The sequence below is a fragment of the Entamoeba invadens genome, assembly GCF_000330505.1.
Source record: "Entamoeba invadens IP1 unplaced genomic scaffold scaff_1105074724821, whole genome shotgun sequence".
Taxonomy (NCBI): domain Eukaryota; phylum Evosea; order Mastigamoebida; family Endamoebidae; genus Entamoeba; species Entamoeba invadens.
This window is the reverse complement of record NW_004440095.1, coordinates 147,279-167,393: the sequence shown is the minus strand read 5'-3', so window position 1 is coordinate 167,393 and position 20,115 is coordinate 147,279. Positions and strand designations below refer to the sequence as shown.

General features: G+C 36.6%; 8 protein-coding genes across 8 annotated transcripts; 1 reads left to right on the top strand and 7 right to left on the bottom strand.

Annotated features, from left to right (window-relative positions):
* Window positions 1–244: 244 nt before the first annotated feature.
* On the bottom strand, window positions 245–1,357 carry EIN_044300 (dual specificity protein phosphatase, putative; the record flags this gene model as incomplete). The annotated part of the gene is made up of 2 exons (XM_004253595.1): window positions 245–891; window positions 964–1,357. The coding sequence occupies 2 exons, from the start codon at window positions 1,355–1,357 to the stop codon at window positions 245–247; spliced, it is 1,041 nt and encodes a 346-aa protein (XP_004253643.1).
* A 658-nt stretch (window positions 1,358–2,015) lies between these two features.
* On the bottom strand, window positions 2,016–9,068 carry EIN_044290 (axoneme-associated protein mst101, putative; the record flags this gene model as incomplete). Its single annotated transcript, XM_004253594.1, has 1 exon — window positions 2,016–9,068. The coding sequence occupies one exon, from the start codon at window positions 9,066–9,068 to the stop codon at window positions 2,016–2,018; it is 7,053 nt and encodes a 2,350-aa protein (XP_004253642.1).
* Window positions 9,069–9,885: 817 nt separating this feature from the next.
* EIN_044280 (hypothetical protein) lies at window positions 9,886–10,587 on the bottom strand (the record flags this gene model as incomplete). The annotated part of the gene is made up of 1 exon (XM_004253593.1): window positions 9,886–10,587. One exon carries the CDS (start codon window positions 10,585–10,587, stop codon window positions 9,886–9,888), a length of 702 nt encoding a protein of 233 aa, XP_004253641.1.
* A 602-nt stretch (window positions 10,588–11,189) lies between these two features.
* On the top strand, window positions 11,190–12,124 carry EIN_044270 (palmitoyltransferase ERF2, putative; the record flags this gene model as incomplete). The annotated part of the gene is made up of 2 exons (XM_004253592.1): window positions 11,190–11,602; window positions 11,758–12,124. 2 exons carry the CDS (start codon window positions 11,190–11,192, stop codon window positions 12,122–12,124), a joined length of 780 nt encoding a protein of 259 aa, XP_004253640.1.
* Window positions 12,125–12,174: 50 nt separating this feature from the next.
* Window positions 12,175–13,026, bottom strand: EIN_044260 (hypothetical protein; the record flags this gene model as incomplete). The annotated part of the gene is made up of 2 exons (XM_004253591.1): window positions 12,175–12,789; window positions 12,850–13,026. The coding sequence occupies 2 exons, from the start codon at window positions 13,024–13,026 to the stop codon at window positions 12,175–12,177; spliced, it is 792 nt and encodes a 263-aa protein (XP_004253639.1).
* Window positions 13,027–13,719: 693 nt separating this feature from the next.
* EIN_044250 (hypothetical protein) lies at window positions 13,720–14,625 on the bottom strand (the record flags this gene model as incomplete). Its single annotated transcript, XM_004253590.1, has 1 exon — window positions 13,720–14,625. One exon carries the CDS (start codon window positions 14,623–14,625, stop codon window positions 13,720–13,722), a length of 906 nt encoding a protein of 301 aa, XP_004253638.1.
* A 259-nt stretch (window positions 14,626–14,884) lies between these two features.
* On the bottom strand, window positions 14,885–16,201 carry EIN_044240 (hypothetical protein; the record flags this gene model as incomplete). The annotated part of the gene is made up of 1 exon (XM_004253589.1): window positions 14,885–16,201. The coding sequence occupies one exon, from the start codon at window positions 16,199–16,201 to the stop codon at window positions 14,885–14,887; it is 1,317 nt and encodes a 438-aa protein (XP_004253637.1).
* A 2,874-nt stretch (window positions 16,202–19,075) lies between these two features.
* EIN_044230 (cullin, putative) lies at window positions 19,076–20,113 on the bottom strand (the record flags this gene model as incomplete). The annotated part of the gene is made up of 1 exon (XM_004253588.1): window positions 19,076–20,113. A coding segment is annotated over one exon (1,038 nt), but the record flags the coding sequence as incomplete, so codon positions are not given.
* Window positions 20,114–20,115: the final 2 nt, after the last annotated feature.

Genomic DNA, 20,115 nt, shown 5'->3' with positions numbered 1-20,115 from the left:
TAAAATGACAACATTCATCTTACACATTTTAAATTATTCAAACCTAATAATTTCAAGTGAATGATAGAAATCAATAAAATTGATTTAATTATAGACATAATTGTAAACATTCAAATGCTCTTATTCACACTATTCTCTAAAAATTTAAAAATTCCCAATCGAAAACAAAAATTAATGAGTTCTGTTGATTAAATACATACAAAATAGTATTTTATACTTTGAAGATACGTCGAGTATCAGAAGATTACTCTTCTTTTGAAGAAGACTCAGTCGTATCCTCATCGGAGTCTTCTTCGTTCTTCACATTAAACATCTTATTCTCTAAACACAAAAGTTGTCTCTCAAACCCGGAGTTTGGGCAGATGATCGGCCGTTTGCTCTTGACAAAAGTGAGAGCTTGTCTGTACGTCCACATGTTCTTGAACATCAAATACGCAATAAGTACTGTGCTTGATCTCGATATCCCTGCGTGGCAATGAATAAGCACAGCTCCTCCGTCTTCAAATATTGCGTCAATGAAGTTGAAACACCTTGGGAAGGTCTGGTCGATGGATGCACAGGGGTCGTCGTCGATGGGGATAAATTCGACTTTGATCTTCTTTGACACAACGATTGCCTTAACACCTAAAGAAAGTATGCCCGAGATGTTTCGCGCGAGTAAAACATCTCTTTCGCGAGTCGAGTCCAAAGACCCGAGATATATTTTTTCATTGACTTGACTTGGAGTAATCTGGAAATAGGGAGAAGGGAAGAGGAGGCATTGTGTCATATCGCGATACATTGGCGCGTCGATGTAATTTGTGTTTATCACAAACTCCGAGAGCGACTTGAGTGGTGTGAGTGTGTTATAGTCAAACTGTTTCAGCCTGTTATTTGCTATTTTGAACACTTCTGCGTGTCAGCTAAATATTAAAACGTGTTATGTCAGTCGATGACAAAACGAAGTGATGGAGTAGAACAAACTGACATTCGTAAGTTGCGTAAACATTGTGAAGTCAAACTCTTCAATTAAGTTGTTCGACAAGTCCAAAGAAGTAAGTTGTACCAACGAACTGAGACATTCTAAGCCATCTACTATTTTATTCTGCGATAAGTTAAGACTCTTCAGTTGTGTGATTGTCGTTAAGTTGCGAGGAACAGAGCAAAACTGGTTGTTGCTCAAATCTATTTCTTGTAAATTACTGAACATTGAAAAGACACAGACATCCTTCAACCCGTTTTCTTGAAACACAAAGGACTTCACATCACCTGTTATAAATTGTTGATTAGAAAGATACTTTAACATGTGCTTCAACATGTTCCCGGATGATAGACGTTTCTTTGAGAAGTTGATCCCAACGTCCTTTCGTCGTTGCATTCTCTTCTGTTTTTCGAGTTTACTCCAATAAGTAGCCACTGAACTGGATTCTTTATCTCTTCTTCTTTTTATTATTATATATTAATTTATTAAATTATAATTTATAATTATTTGGATGTTTATATGATGTACTTGAAAAAAGACTTATTTGGTTTGTTTTTTCATTTGTTGAATTACATGCAGAATTTGCCATTTTTTTTGTTCTATAATTATTTTCATTCGTTTTACTATTTAATGTAATATATTTAATTATTTAGTTTAATTAAATATGAATCTATTAATAAAATACTTTTTAAAATGTTTTATAATTGTTTGATTTTATTTAATAACAGTTTTGATTTATTTATTATTTTTTTATTAAAAAACTCTTAATTTTTTATTTATTTTTGTTTTCATTTTTATATAAAGAAACAACAAACAATTATAAACTCAACCACAATTGTAATATATTTTATTAACTATAATTTATAATACAAATTATTTACAGTATAGTTACATCTTTTGATTTAATTAACTATATTTGAACTTATTTAAATGATTATTAATTCTTCAATAAATTGCCAATTTTTTTTAAATTATAACAGTTTTAAATAGTATAAAATATAGTAACAAGTATTAAAATCAGAACTAAAATTTAAAATTGAATTAGCCAAACAGTTTACTTGAGCATTTTGGTTCTATTTGCGACTGCAAGTGTCTCGATACCATTTTTCATGTTTGTACCGATATTCTTGCAGAGTGAGATGAGTTGGTCATCAGCGTCCATATCTCCATTACCCACCGTAGCCGCCTTAACTGAGCACAAGATTTTCAATTGAGTTGACAAGTTCTTTAATGTTTGTAATGAGAGTGCCATATCATCTGCTGTTCTTCTGTCTTTACATATTGGTTGAGCCTTTGCAAGTTCTTTACAGAATTGTGTGATAGCACTTGAGATAGTTCTACCTTCCACGATGATACCTTCCTTATTAGCATTAGCAGCGTTCTTAGCAAGTTCTTTGAAGTGAATAGCGATATCTCCACAGATCGTTGGGACCTCAAATTGTGCGACTTGTTTAGTTCTTCCCGTAGCTTTTGGCTTTGATTCTTCCATTGTCGTTTGTTTAATCATATCAGCAACTCCATTCAACTCCGACTGTAAACTGTTCTTTGGCGCTTCGACTTCGGGTTCGTCTTCAACTTTCATATCACCCAAAACTCCGTCTAAATCAATACCATTCGACATATCATCTAACATGTCATCAAGATGTAAAGCAGCTTTAGCAGCGTCAGAGAGTCCATCCATATTATCGTGGGCTTCATCTTTCACATCCATTTTGAGGCCCTTCATCTTATCAGCCAAGTCCTTAGAGCCCTTAATCAAATTATTTAAGTTGGCTCTCTTCCCCGCTTTAGCTCGAGCCACTATCCCTCGTCCTTTAGCTTTAGCCTTCGCTTGTTCTGTCAAGTCTCCACCCGTCAAATCGTTCAAGTGTGCAGTCATTTCACTGATTTCGTCCATCAATCCCAATTCTTCTGCATTCTCAATGTTGTCCAAAGCAAAGTCGACCTTCTTGAGTAACTCTTCGATCTCTTGTCGAGTCTCTTCATCAAGATTTGGATCATCAAGTTGCTCCTTCAGCATCTTCTTGAGGTTTTCGAGGTTTTCTCTTGCTAATTTGAAGTTCTTGTTCTTCATCGCACTACGAGCTGAAGCGACGTACTTCATGCGATCAGCAGCGCTGTGTTTCTTGTTGATTTTAGTCTTTCCGCCTTTCAACTTCTCTTTCAATTTCTCCAAATCGGCGTTTGCGCCTTCACACGCTATTTGCGAGATGATGATATCACCGTCGTCTCCAGTGTCCAACGCGTTCTTAATTTGTTTCTTTGCTTCTTCGACAGAGTCGTGCGTCGCTTTCTTTTGCTCTTCAAGTTCCTTCTTCTTCGCAGCATTCGACTCTTTCGAGATCTTCTCGTCAATGGACTTCATCAACTCCTCTTCTTCTTGTGTCAACTCGGCTAATGCAGTCTCACCTCCTTCTTTGTCTTTCAAGATACAAGCCTCCTTGCACTTATTCAGCTTCTTCTGAGCCTTCTTGCACTTCGATTTCTGTTTCACATCAAAGTCGTCGTTCATCTTCGCCAGTGCCTTGTCCAGGTCTTTCGAAGCTTTCTCGACGTCGTCTTTAGCCTTCTTATCATCTTTGTTCTTCGCCAATTTCTCGAGTTTCTCGTCGAGGTCTTTAGACTTCTTCTTGACGTCTTCCAACTCCTTTTTAAGCTTCTCTTGCTCCTCTGGTGTCAAGTCTGCATTCTCCAACATTTGCGTGACAGACTCTTCATATGTTTCAGTGTCTTTCGCAAGTTTCTTTCTCAAGTCTTTAATTTTCTTCTCGTTGGGCTCTTTCGCGAGTTTCTCGGCAGCTTTACAGTCTTGTGCGAGTGCATTGGATGCCTCTTCTGCTTTAATTTCATTTGGTTTAGTCAGTAACGCCTTCATTGGTTCTGCTATTTTGCACGACTCTCCTGTTATCTTCTGAGACTCTTTAGCTCGGTCTTTGAGTTTCTTGTCTTTCAGTGCTTTCTCGGCTAAATCAGCATTTTCCTTCGCCTTCTTGTCCATCTCTTCATTCGCCTTTTTAAGTATCTCTCTGTCACCAGCGGGACATCTTTCAATGGCTTTATTGATGACTTCGTCCTTCATCTTTTTCTTCTTTTCAAGCTCTTCAAGCGCATCTTTAACTCCATCCTCATTGCCTTCTTGCATGGCTTCAGTCAACTTGCGTTGTGACTTCACCATATCTTCTATCAACAAATGTGCTTCTTCCTCATCATTAAGTATAATCGCCTCTGTCATGTCTTCTAAATCCTTCAGCGCCTTCATACCTTCCATGTTTTGATTGCCAAATGAGGGTTCGCCTTCTTTCACTAACACCTTGTCGATCGTCTTCTTCGCACGTTCGGCCTTTTCACGTGCACTTTCGACTTTGGAGGGGTCGGACTTCGCTTTATTGACTTCATCAATGAACTTCTGAATGTCATCATAACACTCTTGCGCCATCTTCTTCTTCTCTGCGTCATTCTCCTGCAAACCTTCCTCTTCAAGTGCTTTTTTCAAGTCGTCTTTAACCTTCTTAAGTTCTTTAACAGCTTGATCGACAGCCTTTGGATCTTTCTTTGAGAGCGCAGACTCCACTTTTGAGATCTTTTCTTTAGCCTTTTGTCCTTGTCTAGATCCCTCTTTAGTTGGTCTGTCGTACTCTTGTCTAATATCGTTACATGTTTCATTCAACTCATCTAAAGCAGCCTCCGCCTCTGCAATCGACTTTGGATCTTTACTCTTCTGTGCAGCTTTCACTTTCTCTTCCGCTTCTTTATGAGCCTTTTTCACCTTCTCCGCAAGCTCTTTAGCTTGTTTGTTATCGCCATGAGAGTCACTACTTTCAAGTGCTTTAATTAAGTCCTCCGAGTCTTCCTTCATACTCTTCATAGCGTCATTAGTAATTTGGTCGTTGTTCTCATAAAGGCCTTCTTTAGCTTTTGTAGTGTCATTCTTGACCTTCTTGACATCGTTCAAGACTTCCTCATCTCTTTTGTCCTTTGCTTTGACAGTCAAGTTCTCTCCATTTGCTACAATGGCTTCGTCACATTTCTCCATCGCTTTCTCAACAGACTTTCTCGCCTTCTCTTTCTTAGCTTTGTTCTCCGGATCTTTGAAATACCCGTCACACTCTTCCACAGACGCTTTAACAGTTTCATCAAGTTCTTTCGCCAAGGCATCCTTCTCTTTTGTCTTGTCTTTCTCCATTAACTGTTTTACAATCTTTTCCTCTTCAAGAGCATCCTTCTTTGCTTCTTCATACGCGTCTTTGTCATTCTTTAATACAGCCTCGTCCATCTTGTGAAGCTTTTCTTTCAACTTCTTCGAGTGCTTTGCAGACTCTTTGACCGGTTTCCCTTCTTCTTTTAATACTTCGTTGCAACAACTCTCAAGTTCGTCCAACTTCTTTTCTGCGTTTTTCTTCGCCTTTTTGTCTTCGGGGTGTTCTTTAACTTTGCGAACAGCTTCTTCACTCTCTTGTGTGAGAACCTCAGCCCTTTTCAATAAATCTTGAAGCTTAACGTTTTCTTTTGTCGATGGAGACTCTTTCAAGGACTTCACAAACTTCTCGTTGTCTTTTTTAAGATCCTCAAGCTCTTCTTCTATAAGAACTGCATCTTCTTGGTCCATCGCATTCTTTGTCTTGTCGCAATCCTTTTTGACTTCACGAGAGGCCTTGCAGACTTCCTTGTCCTTGCCCTTTGACACGTCCGAAATGGGTTCGCCATTTTTGAGTAAGACGTCGTCCAACTTGTCTCTCAATTTCTCAAACTTCTCATTCACGTCTTTGTCCTTCTTCTTCTCTTTATCTTGATATCCATCGTTCATGGTCTTAACACATTCTACCACACAATCGTTGATTTCTTTGGCTTTCTTCCCTTGTCCGTCCTTTTCAAGTTCTTTCACCAAGTCACTAGCATCTTTAACCATTTCTTTATTATTCTTATTATAAGCATCCGCGTCTCTATCTTCATATGCAGTTTGTGTCTTTTTAGTTGCTTCTTTGACCTTTCTAGCCTTCTTCCCAGCCTCTTTGGTGGGTTTGCCGCAGTCGACTAATACTGAGTCACAAGTCGAGTCTAACTTCTCCAACTTCTCTTCCGCCTCCTTCATGTCTTCCGCCTTTCCAGTTTGTTTCGCTTTTCGAATGGCCTCAAGAGCTTCGGCTAACTCAGTGTCTGCCTTTTTCAACTCATCAGTGTGTTTACGTCCACTCTTTCTTGCATCTTCCTTCATCTTTTCAACCATTTCCTTCTCGTTTTCTTCTAATTCAATCATCGCATCGGCAAGTTCAGTGGGGTCGTCGTCGTACATCGCCATTTTAGTCTTTGAAATCGCTCCCTTAGTCTTCTGTGCACTCTTCGCGAGTTCTTTACCCGCCTTTTCTTCTTCAGAGACTTTTTCCTTCTTATCTTCTCCACTCAAATTCTCTTTGCATTTCTTAATTGAGTCCAACGCCTTTTTCTTCTTCTCAGCATTCTTGGCGTCTCTTGCAGAAGCAATTGTATCGTTCTGTGCTTCTTTGACTAATTGCGTGAGTTGGTCAACATTCTGCCCGTCCTTTTCTTTCTCCTTTTTAAGCTTGTCCATATCCTTTTGAAGCTTCGAAGAGCCTTCTTTGACCTTCTCTTGGTCATTGTTCTCAAGACCAGACTGAATCTTTTGTAAGTCATCTTCGACTTTCTTTTGTTGTTTGTCAGACTCCGTCTGTCCTTTGCCTTCCTTGGAAAGGACCTCATTCAAACTTTCAGTGTATTTGTCTAACTTCTCTTCGGCCTTTTGACGCGCTTCTTTGTCTTTTGGATCCTTTTTGGCCTTTTTAACAGCTTCAAATGCGTCCTCGTACTCTTCCTTCGCCTTCTTGACATCTTCGATGTCTTCTTTGCGGCCAGACTTCTTCGCCTCTTCCGCCATTTTGCGTAACATCTCATCTTGTGCTTCGTCCAACTCGATCATAGCATCACCAAGCTCTTCCATGTCACCATCAATTAACGCGTCTTTGGCCTTCTTCGCCTTTTCTCGAGTCTTCTTAGTCTTTGTGACTAACTCGCTGTCTGGCTTCTCTTTTGTCACAACCTTCATCTCTTCTGGAGTGGCTTTACACTCTCGGAGTAAGTCATCTATGGCAGAGATAAACTCATCAACAGACTTCCCTGCTTGTTCCTTCTTCTTCTCGTCTTTAGAATCTTTGATGAACTGATTTGAGTCGTTAATAGCGGGAACAAGTTTCTTCTGTAAAGTGTCGGCTTTAGCGTTCACCACTGGGTCTTTGCTCTTGCTCTTAATTTTCGGAACAGCTTCTTTTGTCTTCAAAAGAGTTTCTTTCGCGTTTTTGGCTGTTGCAGATGCATTTCCATTGGCAACAGACTCTTGGAGTTCAAGAGCCTCTTCTTTAAGAGACAAAAGTTCTTTAATAGCTTCGTCTTGTCTTGGCTTCTCTGAAAGTAACTTCTCTGCTTGTTTCTTTGATACTCCTTCAGCTACAAGAGCGTCTTCTAAGTCTTCTTTCAACTTCTTAATAGACTCTTTGGCCTTTTCCTTCTTCTCTTTGTTTTGTTTGTCAGCCAATGAAGCCTTCGAGTCGTTGACTGCTGGCGCCAAGTCTTCTCCCATCTTTTCAGCAACTTTTTTCTTCTTGACGTCCTTCTCTTTGACTGCTTCTTGTCCGATCAATTGTGCAGTCGATTGGACATCAGAAATCACTGGTTTAGCACTCGTCACAAAGGCGTTGTTGTCTCCATTCTCGACAGCGTATTCCATAGCATCTAAGTCTTGATATTCCTTCTTCAACTTCTCTACTTTGTCCTTCTTCTCTTTCATCAACGACTTCACTGCTTCTTCAGACCTCTTCTCAAGTTCTTCATCATCTCCTTCGATAATCGCGTCATCAATTTGTGGTTCTTCTGGGACGTTTTTACATCCAAGTTGGTCCAATTGTTCAACAATTTTGGCTCTTTCAGTCTTATACTGTGAGAGCGCAGCGTCCTTCTTCTCTTCATTTTCAGGCTCTGCAAACGCCGTCTTCCCACCTTCTACGAACTCGGAGAAGCATTCCTTAATCTCCTTTGCGCGTTCCTCTCCACCGGGAATGTTTTCATTTCTCGCGTCCGCTATTCTTCCATCGACAAATTTAGGGACGTCTTGCATATTCTCATTCGCAGCTGTCACAAAGTCCTTTGGATTATTCCAGAAGACGGCCTCACCCATCTTATCCAAGTTATCTAAGACAGCAAGACCTCTTTGGATCTGTTCTTCTTTTGGTACAAGAGGCTTTGCATTTTTAATGGTGTCGTCGATCTGCCTGTTTCGTGTTGCAGTTTGGTCGTTCAAGGCTTCTTGTTGTTTCTTAACGATTTCGTGACTCTTTGCAACTCGGGTCTTAGCCTTTTCCATCTCCTTCAACAAATCTTGTTTTGCCTTTTCGACGGCTTCTTTCAAAGCTTCATTGTCAGGGTCTTCTAAATAAGCATTGACTGCGTCTAAAAGTGCATTAGAAAGCGTCTGAATGTTCTCTGCTATTTCATTCATCTCAGCTTTGTCTGAAGGAACGGCTTCGCCTTCAGCTTGTGATTTCATATCTTCCGAAATCTGTAAACCACAACTGCAAAGGTCGCCCGCCATATCAGCATACTTCTGGGGGTCCTCGTCAAACAACTGAGAGTTCAGTTGTTCCGCAAGTTTGTTCAAGTTCTCTTGTTCGTTCGCTAATTTCTTGAATGAAGCGCCGTAGACTATTTGGAGCAATTTGATGCAATTGGTCCCACACAGTCTGCATCCATCGACTAATTGTTGATACCCTTCTCTTAAATTAGACGTCTTCAAGTTCTTTGCAGCTGAAGTTAAGTTATCTGCGCCATCAAAGACTTCACCAGAGGCATCTAAAATTTCCTTTTGAATCTCGGGGAAGTCGGCATAGTCTTCCTCCGCAAGCTCTTTAGAGATGTTTCCGATATTAGTTGATTGCTCGGCAACACTTTGAATTGACGCCTGCATCTCTGGTTTTGGTGGTTTGTTCTTTTCTTGAAGGGCAACTAACATCAAAACTAATGAAGAGACACTGTCCGCAAAAATTTCGCTGACCTCCTCTGCGCTTTGTAATAAACTTTGATTGTCTTCACCACTTTCACTCATTTTTTTGATGACTTCGAGTCTCACTTCCTTTTCAGTTCAACCCAAAAAAAGAACTTAATTTGGATACTTGGAGGTTTTATTATGAGTTTTCAGAGTCTTTTTATCGGTATTATTATCTCTTTGGTAAATGACGTGGTTGTATTTGGTTGTATTTTCGCAGAATTTCAGCAGTTCTTTACGAACAGAAGCACCATCTTGAAATTGTGTAATTACTTCCTTAAACATTTTATCACCGCAAACTTATAAAATACAACTCTTCAAAGTTTTAATATGTTATTCGTTTAACCTTTCTTTGAGAGAAGAGTTTTAAGTAATATTGTACTTGAATAATACCAGGACTTAATAAATGATTTCAAAACAAAAAAATTGAAAAACTCCAAATTATTACTCGTCCATTTTTATCCTTTTAAATAAAACAGTTCCTATCTATTTGCATTTTTTGTTTACTTTTAAACTTTATTTAAAATGTTTTAGCTTTTTTTAAAAACAAAAACAATTTTATCATTTTGGAAATATTTTTCAATTAACTTTTATTTAAAAATACGTTTCATTTTTTGTTATTAAGTTCTATGATTTAAATTATAATTATTTAAAAATATACCATATTTAAACCTGTAAATTTTATTAGCCTAAATTATATTGAAATAATTTAAAATATTATTTTTGTTATGATCAAAAATGTTATTAATTTTGTTATTCATGTTTAAAAATTAAATTACAAATTCATATAAATTATACTATATAAAAACAACTATACATATAACCAATAACAAATTATAAAAGAATTAAAATGATAACCCCACATAAGTGAATCGAATTAGTCTTGTTTTGGTTTCTCTCCTTCTTTTGGTGCTTCAGTCTTTTGTTCGACTGGTTTTTCCTCTTTCTTTCCCGCCTTTGGGCTTTCACTCTTTTTGACTTTGCCGTTTTCCTCTGCTTCAGTTGGTTGAGCTTTTGGTGTGAAGAATCCCTTTGATCTCAAAATTTTGTTCTGCTTTTCTGTGCTTCTGTTTTGATAAGTAATCCACACAAGTGCGATAACACAGCCGACGAATACGATAACAGCCCATTCCATGAGAATGGCAAAGAAGCCTTTATATTGGGTGATATAGTACTCTCCCATAGCATATGACTCTTCATGTCTTCTTGTGCCGTTCATAGTGAAGTTGACTGACGCTGAATCGACGAAGTGAATACCAGACAAAATTGGTTGGACGACGTAAGTCAAATTGACAGTTGCGTTGACTGGGACAAGGTCGAAGACAGCAGTGTTATTCTCTCCTTCGAACAATTTGAAGAAGGCTGGGAGCTCGTCGTAAATAACAACATTAGTGATATTGTCGGGACCCGGGTTTGTCACAGAGACAGTAATTGTGATGTTTGTGTCCGTGACCAAATCGTCCTCCGAAAGGTCTTTTGTCATATTCAAGATAGAGACCTGTCGTTCGTCTGGAGTTTCGATTACAGGTTCTTCTGCGTAAGCCAACGAAAGGGCAAGGAACACAAGGAGGAATTTCATCTTTCTTTTTTCAAGTTCTTCAAGTTTCTTTTTGGGAGGGATCTTGGAAATTCCACCACTTTTATTATAAGCCATGTCCGCTGTTAATGCCTCTCAAGTAAAATTCGTCACCAACTTTATAGTTGTTTTATAGCATTTTTAATACATATTTTACTATATTATTGATTATGTTTTTATTCATACGGCATTCGAGGACTTTCTTCACAAATATTTGAAATGATATGTATAACATTTTTACTATATAATATAGTACTTTTTTGAACCAAAAAAGTGTTTTAAAAAAAGAAATATTCGAGGAGAAAATGCCCGAAAACAAACACCAAATTTCCGTGTTAATTATTAGAGAATAAAAAAAGGACTGATGAGTGTTAAATAGTCTTTTGATGTTTTCTACGAAAAAATGAAATGCGTCACTCTTATTGAATGATCATATCTTTAATACTCGACTTTATTCATTTAACATGGTAAAGAAAAACATACTTTAAAATACCAATTTAAAGAACTTTCAGTTACACTCAATGTTGATTCGCCTTTGAAATTATTAAGAAGTGTTTCTTCAATAATTCATCATCAATTTCTTTATGGAACTTAAAAAGAAGTTAATGGAGTCCATCATGAATGGTGGTCGCCCGCACTTAGAAAAAGCACCTGCGGTGCTTTATGCTGTTGTTTCATTTCTTTTCATTTCAACGACATACATCAACATCAAGATGTCGTCAGTCAGCACATTATTTCTATTACTTCGTATACCCGTCTGGATCCTTGAAGTCCTCATCGGCTTCTTAATGCTCAAAATCCATTACACCGATCCGCACTCAAAAGACTATTCGAAGTATAAATGTTACGTCGGACCCCCTCGCAAAATTTTTATGCAGAGCACTTCGAACATCAAACGTCTTGAGACCAACCAAATAGACGACACTGTTTTTTATAACCCGGATAATGCACTCGACTTTTGCTTAGAGTGTCAAACAGTGAAGTACCCTCGTGTGACACATTGTGACATATGTAATACGTTTGTTTCTTATTAATATATTATGTTTCTAATTCGAACTCAATGGAATAATTTAAAATAAGTTGAACACTTCTATTAATAGATTTCATGGTGAAATGGCACTTTATTAGGTACATATATCTATGGAGAACATTGAACACTTGATTGACTAATAGTTGTATATTAAGATATGACCATCACGACACTATACTCGAGACTTGTATAGGTCAACACAACTACGCAATGTACTACGTGTATGTCTTGGGTGTCGTTATTGTCACTGGAATCAATTGTATCCTCTTTTTCGTCAACCAATTTTGTGCGATGCTCTTTGACTTCCGTTTGCTGTTCCTCAGCTTCCTATTTGCAAACGCTTCACTCCTCTTTTTGTATTACCGAAAATTGTACCTTTTAATATACCAACTCCAACATAACTTCACACAAGCCGAATCGGAAAAATTCCAGAACAGCAGACTCATTCGATGCCCATATCACTACGACACCGGGGATATCACACTGAATGTCAGAGACGCCTTTTATTGATTTGTTTTGTAGTTTTTGAAGTGGTTTAGAACGGAGAGATGACGAGATACTCAATTAGGAGTGCATTCTTTGTGATAAGGAACACCATTGATTTTGTAGTACTCCCCAACAATTGGATTTGAACACCGCCCACACTTTGGCTGCTTCTTTAACATACATGTTTTGCACATCATTTCATGTTTGTGTTCGTAAATGTCTGAAGTCGAGTATAATCGACATCCACACTTGTAACACTTCATACATCTCTCGTGGTAATTTTTGCCAAAGATTACTTTGTATGACTCACCGCCTTCAAAATGTGATTTGCAGATGTGACACTTTTTGGATGAAGATGTTGAAAACAGTGGTGTTGATTTTGCTTCCTTTTTCTTGTGTGTGGAACTTCCTGTCGACAGAAAACTTGGAAGCAAATTTTCTGTCATTGCACTTTTAGCACTCTGTTTCGATATTTGAATTTCAACTTCCGTGTTTGTTGCTCGGTATGGTTGCGATGGTTTGTACTCCTTTCGAACTTGTTGATCACGTTTTTCACACGCCGACTTTGTCGATGAGAAAGTTGATGGCTTTGAGTATGACGTTTGTTGTTGTTGGCGTGGAGAGTATGAGCTAGTTTCTCGAGACGCAGAACAAATTGGTTTTTCTGCTTTTGGGTTAGTTGCCTTCACCTATCTCTGAGCACCAATCAATATATTTCTTTGTTATTTAAGATGTTAAAAATGACAAACGAAAGTTGTTGGTGTGCTTTGTTGTTGTGTTTTGTAAGTTGTTGGGGGTTTATATGACTTTACTGGTTCTGGTGATTTTTTGACTGCTGGTGTTGTCTCTGGCACTTTAGTACCACAGTGAGTGCAGAATTTAGTTCCGTTGACCCACTTACCACAATTGACGCAGTATCCGCACATCTAAAAATGTTATGAAAAATGGAGTTTAAAGAGGTACAACTTTGTTTTAGTTCTTTAAGAAATTTATATATTAAATAAGCCCGTCTAATTCCTTATCTTTAGCGTATTACAACCACTTCATAGTTTTCAAAACGAATTTAAAACATCGAAAACTTTTTTTCGATTTTTTTTAAATTGACGAAAAAAATGTTATACAAAAAAAATGTTTTGCAAAGAAGTGATGAACAAAAGATATTCTTAAAGAGTAGGAGGTAGTGGCTGGAATGCAGGGAACGTCATAAAATGGCTTCTTGTCTTCTCGAGCAGCCCCGACGATATTCGGATGCTTTTGAACTCTCCATACAACACAGAAGCAAAAACAGCAAGCACCAGTCCTCCAAAAAGTTCGAGTAAAACGCTACTAGGTATCGCCTTTTCAATCCCTGTTTTTTGTACGTGGTGGTGTACTATTTGTTATTTTTTATTCCTTTTCACTTAAGTCTTATATTCATTGTGTCAAAAAGTTTCGATTTGCTTAAAATTTGTTCGAGATGCGTTGTTAAAAACAAACGAATATGAATTTGATATGCACCGTGGAGAAGTGCGGAGAACGCGACAACGAGGAGGGAGGTAATTAAGACTCTCATCGAGTTTTTGAGATCAACTAGGGTTTCTTCTCTCCGTAACTAAAATAACACAAAAAATGAATAAAAATCACACGAGTTTCTGTTTGAGGATCTCTTCTGCCTTATCCAACACATCGCCGTAGTACTTTTGCCTCTTCGAGAGTGCGTCCAATTCTTTCTTCGTCTTTTCAAGCTCCCTTTTGAGTTCGCTGTTGTCCATCTCAACAAGCGCCTTTTTCTGTTGAAGTGCAAAGACTTCGTGAATGATCTCTTTCGCTGTCACTTCCTTCTGAATGTCCAGAGCTCCACGAAGCGCAAAGAAGATGTTGTTTTGGTTGTTTTTCATCCTAATCATTGCTTCTTTAAATTGAGTCACTATCCGACTATCTAATTGCATCTGTTTGTCCAATCGTTCTTTGAGTACTTCATAGTCGTCGTGTATTGACTTTGGACTGCATGTCATCTGCACACGCTTCACTTCGTTCTCGACTTTCTCGATGCTTTCCTGGACTTTTTGAATCTCGAGAGAGTGGAACGATTGTGAAGATTGATGTTGTGTATCGAGTTTTTCACTCAAGTGTTGTATTTGAAGCAAAAGGGTGTCTTCTTTCTCGTTCTTGGTTTTTATTTGTGACAATTCACTTTTGAGAACATTGATTGCATCGGACTGCTCTTCAACCTTCTCAGTCATGTTCATAAGTTTCTCCTTCAAGCACTCATTCTCACTTGTCAACCTAGTCACAGTCGAATTCAATTGTTCTTCTCTGGTCGCTCCGTCTTTCGAAATAGAATACATTTTGTCATGTTCTTTCTGAAGAGTCATTAAAGCAGACTCTGCAGACTGTCTCTTTTTTTCTTCTGAGTCTAGTTTGGTTTTCAAATCAAGAACTTCGACAGTAAGCTCCGACAATTTGGCCTGGTAATTTCGAGTGTTATCAACCAAGTCGCCTATGGACATGCGCGAGTACTCAGAAGTTTCCCTCAGCGACTTCATTTGATACTTTTTCAGATTGATTCTCTGTTTTAATTCCACAGAGAGTCTCAACACCATCTATTCTATTTTAAAAACAGACACCATTTTTTAGCTGGTTTCCATATTTGTTATTCCGCATCTGCTTTTCAAAAATTAAAAACTGTCCATTAAAAAGACGATACTCTGTTGGTTTTAATGAATGATTTTACATTTCTAGCACTTCTTTCAAAGACAAATGAAAAGGAATAAAATGGACTAAAAAATTTGTGAGTAAAAATAACTAAACGACTACACACTTTGAACCGTCTGACACGGACTTTGCCACGGGTTCTGGGAAGTCTGGTGACGAGACAATTAGACTTTCTCTGACATTCTCTTTGTTTTGGTAATTGATGTTCTTCAAATTAGCGCAATACCCAATGGTGAGTTTAAACACACTCTTTGGTACTGTGATTTGTGCCACTCCGTCGCAGTTCAACAAACAGACTTCCGTCGCAAACGGTGGGATATTAATTCCAGGATTATTATTGTACTCGACATCAAACGTGCTTACTGAACAATTTGCGTCCCATTCAAACGCTGTGACATTTATCGCGTCACCGACCAGTTTCAGTTCTTCAAGTTGAGCAAACGTCTTTGTGTTTGCAATTTGGATGGTCCCACCGAAGACATACAAACTCTTCAAGTTCTTTGGGATAGTGATGTTAGTCGACTGACTAAAAATGATTCTGAGTTTAGTGAGAGTCTCAGGGAAGACAAAGTTTTTGATGGTCGAATTCTTGACTTCGACTTCAGTGAGGAAGGAGAAGCCGCTGATAGTTTGGAAGATGTTATCCGTCTCCATTTTGTTGAGTTCTATTGCGCACGAGAACAACAACACGGAGTTGGGTACTTTCTCGTTCTTTTCAAACTTGACGGTGGGGACCAAGTACTTTCGATACAAATTGTCATCAAACACTGAAGAGATCCGACGTGCAAGGAAGATCAAGTTATACCCAAATTGCGTCTCGGAGCAATTGACCACATTCCCTTTTATTGGTTCGTCTGTAGTGATCGGAATGTTATTCTTATACACTATAATCCACTTCGTTTTACTCTTCAGAGTCGATAACAGTGTGTTCAGTGATGTGTACATCTTTCCTTCGATCCCTTCAAGGCGGACTTTGTCCAATTTCAGTGTTATTATTCTGTTAATAAAGGGGATTGGGTCTGTGTAGATATTGAACATGAAATACGCCTCCCTTATATCAGGGAATTTGTCAATGACGTCCACAGACGTTGTATTGATTTGAATTTTTGCAAATTTGATGTTATGTGTTTGTTTAGGACATGTCTCTGAGTATGTCAGAGACCGGAAATTTTGGACAGTGGAGTTGTAACACTCAAACGGAGCTTCTAATGTCTCCAGCTTCGGAAGCATCTTCATAAAGAATGAAACATCACCCTTCACCATCTTCCCATTGAATGTTGGGTTGATGTGAAGCATTTTAAATGCTTCACAACAACTCTTTGAAACACATAAAAAGAACTCGAGTGTATGGCGGTTGTGTAGAAATAGTGCAACATTCATCAAATAAACCTTTTCGAGGCGGCCCATCAAACAGTTTGATTTTCGAGTTGGCAGAGTCTGTTTATTGATAAACGATTGGTATTATTCCTCTTTGTTATTTTTCAATTCAAAACGGGAAACTGTTTTTTGAATGTTGTGGTTGTGAATATTTTGAAAGTGCACATTTTTATTATTTAATAAAGTTTATGAATGTATATTTATTTTGTTCTTTTTTACCATATATTTTAGTATAATAACCATGATATTATAGATTAAATAATAAAAAACAACAATTGTTTTTAACAAAGATATTTTGATTTTGATTAAGTTTTTTGGTGTTTTTTAATATGTTTTGGTGTTAATAAATTATACTATGATATTATTAAATTATTAACTAATTAAAAAAGTTTAAATTACAAACGGAAAAAAATATTCTTGCCGTTTTGACATATTATAGATTATTAACTAAAAAGTAACCATATTTTTATTAAAAAACAAATATGATCTATAAAGGTATGAAGTCGCAACCCAAAAATTTTGCCGAGTTAAGTGTTAGAGGGGGATTTTTATCCCAAAAACGTATTTACAAAAAATACTAAAATATTGTCCCGGTTTAATACAAAAATTAAAAACATTTTAAAACTGATTAAAAAACAACTAAAATAAATTGTTTTGTTTTAATTTTGTAAAAACAATATAAAATAATTCAAACTTTAATTGCAAAAAACGCCAAATTCAATATTATCAAAAAGACAAACGTGTTTTTTATTTACCATATATTATTAAAAAATATTGTTATGTCAACAATTTTTATTATAAAGAGTGTTAACGTGATAGACCACTTTTGTGTGGATGGCTTTGAAAATCTTACACATTTTTGTTGTAATTGATATAAAATTTGCCTAAGAGTTTACAAAAAAATGGGTATTTTGGACCGAATTCATAAAAAACCGATTTTTTTGAAAGTTAAAACAGAAAAAACAAATTTTATTTTTAGTCAAAGTCATCTTTTACTTTTACCATTTAAACGAATTTGCCGCAAAAAAAAATATTTTTGTTAAAATTTTAAGACTAAAGTTTTTTATTAATTAACTTTAGTTTATTTAATTAATTGTATAAACTATATTCAATCTAAAAAATTATTGAAATGGGACCTACATTGACCACCACCACCTCTTAAAATAGATTTATTTTTTCTATTTCGAATCATATTCAAATTAAAATTATAGTAAATAGGAAAATGGGAAGATATTAGGTCTGGTTCCCGAATTCAAGAAATGCCGAAAATACACCTCGAGTCAGTGGAAACCGAGAGAGACGGACAAGGAAAAGAAGGCTCATAAAGACGCACTCAAACAGTCTGTTTGTGCACCGTTTCACCCACTTTCCAAGTCCTCCCTTGGCGCGGATCCCCCCTGACCCCCCCGCAAGCGGGGGGGAACCACATCCGCGTCCACACAGTACGGACAAGGAAAGTGGGTGACATGGGGACGCACAAACAGTGGCTGAAAAGTGGACTTCCTTCAAAAAACACTCGCGGCAAATATTTTTTTTTGGTAAAGGTGGTGGTGGTCAATGTAGGTCCCTATTGAAATTGAATAATTTATAAAATAACATATAATTTGTCATAAGATACAATGGCATAGTTTACTGTGGATTGGCTGAAAAGGTGTGGATGGTAAATATAGATTGACAATCTTCATTATTACATGTTAAATGTAATGAGTGACATGACTTGTTTTTTTTAATGGTTTTTGTTGGTATTTGCCGTATGTTTCTATTCTAATTAATATGTATTGTTATGATTTTTTAATAACATAAAAAATAACTTATTGTTACAATGTGGTAATTTGCCATTTAACTTTTTAAGGTTTTTATAGTAAAAATTACATTTTATTTAACTATGTTAATAGAATTTGTTTTGTGTTTATTTTGTCATTTTTATGTTAATTAATAATGTACTATTGTAATATAATTGATTGTTATTGATTAATAGTTTAGTTTAGACATAAAACCTTTGTCTTTAACATTTTCAACAAAACCAGAATATAATTTAGGATGTAAAAACCGTATTTATACGTATAATTTGCGCCAACTAAAAGTCATTATTTAACACATTTCAATTCCCAAATATTATTATTAAAATAATAAACTAATGGAGTGTTTATATAAATTACAATACTATTAGTAAAATGTGATAATTAATGCATTTTTGAGCTACGATTAACGAAAAAATAATATAATTGTTAATTGATATTTAAATAAATATTTTTTAATGCAAAAACGGGAATTTTTTCAAATTTAAATCACATAAATCACTTTTGAAATGTTTTTTCAATTAAAAAAACGAAAAAAATAGTGTTAGATGTATCAAATAAACGGGATAATACGAGTGAATTTTGTTAGTTATTTTATTTGTTCATTTTGATCTATTCTTATTTTACCACTCCAAAAAAAGGCTGAAAATAGCGTTTTTTCTTACTATGAAATTATTGCAAATATTGGAAATACTCCTTATGGGGGTATTTATGTTTGTGTATCATTTTTGTCCCATAAATGATCATAAATAACAATTATTAATTTTAAAAATCATAACATATGGTTTAAAACAAATATTTGAATTTTTTCGACAAAAAAATTAGAGGCAATCCACACAAAATAATCCAATCCGCAGGGATTCACCATTTCCGTGTGGATACGCCCTATCACGTTAACACTCTTAAATATCAGGGCTGCAAAATTTAACAAATAACACAATTTTTATTAAAAATGTTTTACACTTTGTTCGAATCGAAGTTCTACCAAAATCTTCAACTAATTGATGGAAAACAACCAATTTATATGACCCCTATAGTTGGATTCAGAAATATACTAACTCAAGTCAAAAATGATCATTTAGATGTTGAATAACAATAGGAAGTGTTAAGAGAGATAGATTAAAAGGTCTTTGTCACTTTTGTCTCTCTCTATATACTCGTTGTCGATCAAATACTCAAGAGCCTTACGAAGGAGTCTTGAGTCAGGCACAAACGTCTTCTTGACTTGATCGTTTGTGAGTCTGATCAAGTCCTGGTGTGTGATCTTTTTGTGACGTTTCATCAGCCTGACTTGCACTCCGACAATAGTTTGAAATCGTTTTTCTTCGACTTCCGCTTTTTCATCAATGACGTCGGACGGTAAGTTCTTCTTTTTCTGCGTCATCTGTACGATGATGACATCACCCTTGAACTCGCTGACGGGATATATTGAATTCTCTTTTCGTGTTATTAACTTAGCGCTCTCAAGGTCACCACAGAAGTTGTCCAAACTTTCCGAGTCGATATTATACTTTTTAGCAACGTCGTTCATCACCGTTTCCCCCTCTTTGAATATCATATAATGTGGTAACGGCATCTCAATTGTCATCTTCCCGCTTTTAAGAAACACTGTGCTTGATGTCTCGCATAACACCAATTTTCTCTTCTCGTGTATTCTTGCATACTGTGTGATGATGATTTTCCAAATATCCTCTATTTCGCTCGGAAGAGTCAAGCTCAGTGGTCTTTGAAAGAGTTGTTGCAGCGAAAATATATTCACTTTTGTCTGTAAAGGAACTAAGTTCTTTATTTTCTCTGTAAACACTCTCGAGGTCTGTAACTCGTTCAGGACTTGGAGTATTGGGTGTGTGAGTGTATTACCAATCAACCCAGTGAGTGTAGTCAAGAAGAAGTTGTTTGTGTCCAATGAGATTTGGTCGTCGTAAATTACTCTCTTTGACAAACACTTTCTGTAATGTAAAAGCATGACATCTTTGTTGTCCAGAAGTCCTATCAATTTGCATATTGTAGTAACTTCTTGTGATGTACAAAAAGACGACAACACGTGATCCAAATACACTGCAAAGTTGATTGGAAGTTGCTCGGAAAGTTTCTGCGGCAACGTCAAAAACCCCATCGACACTCCTCGCTTAAAGAGTCGAACCA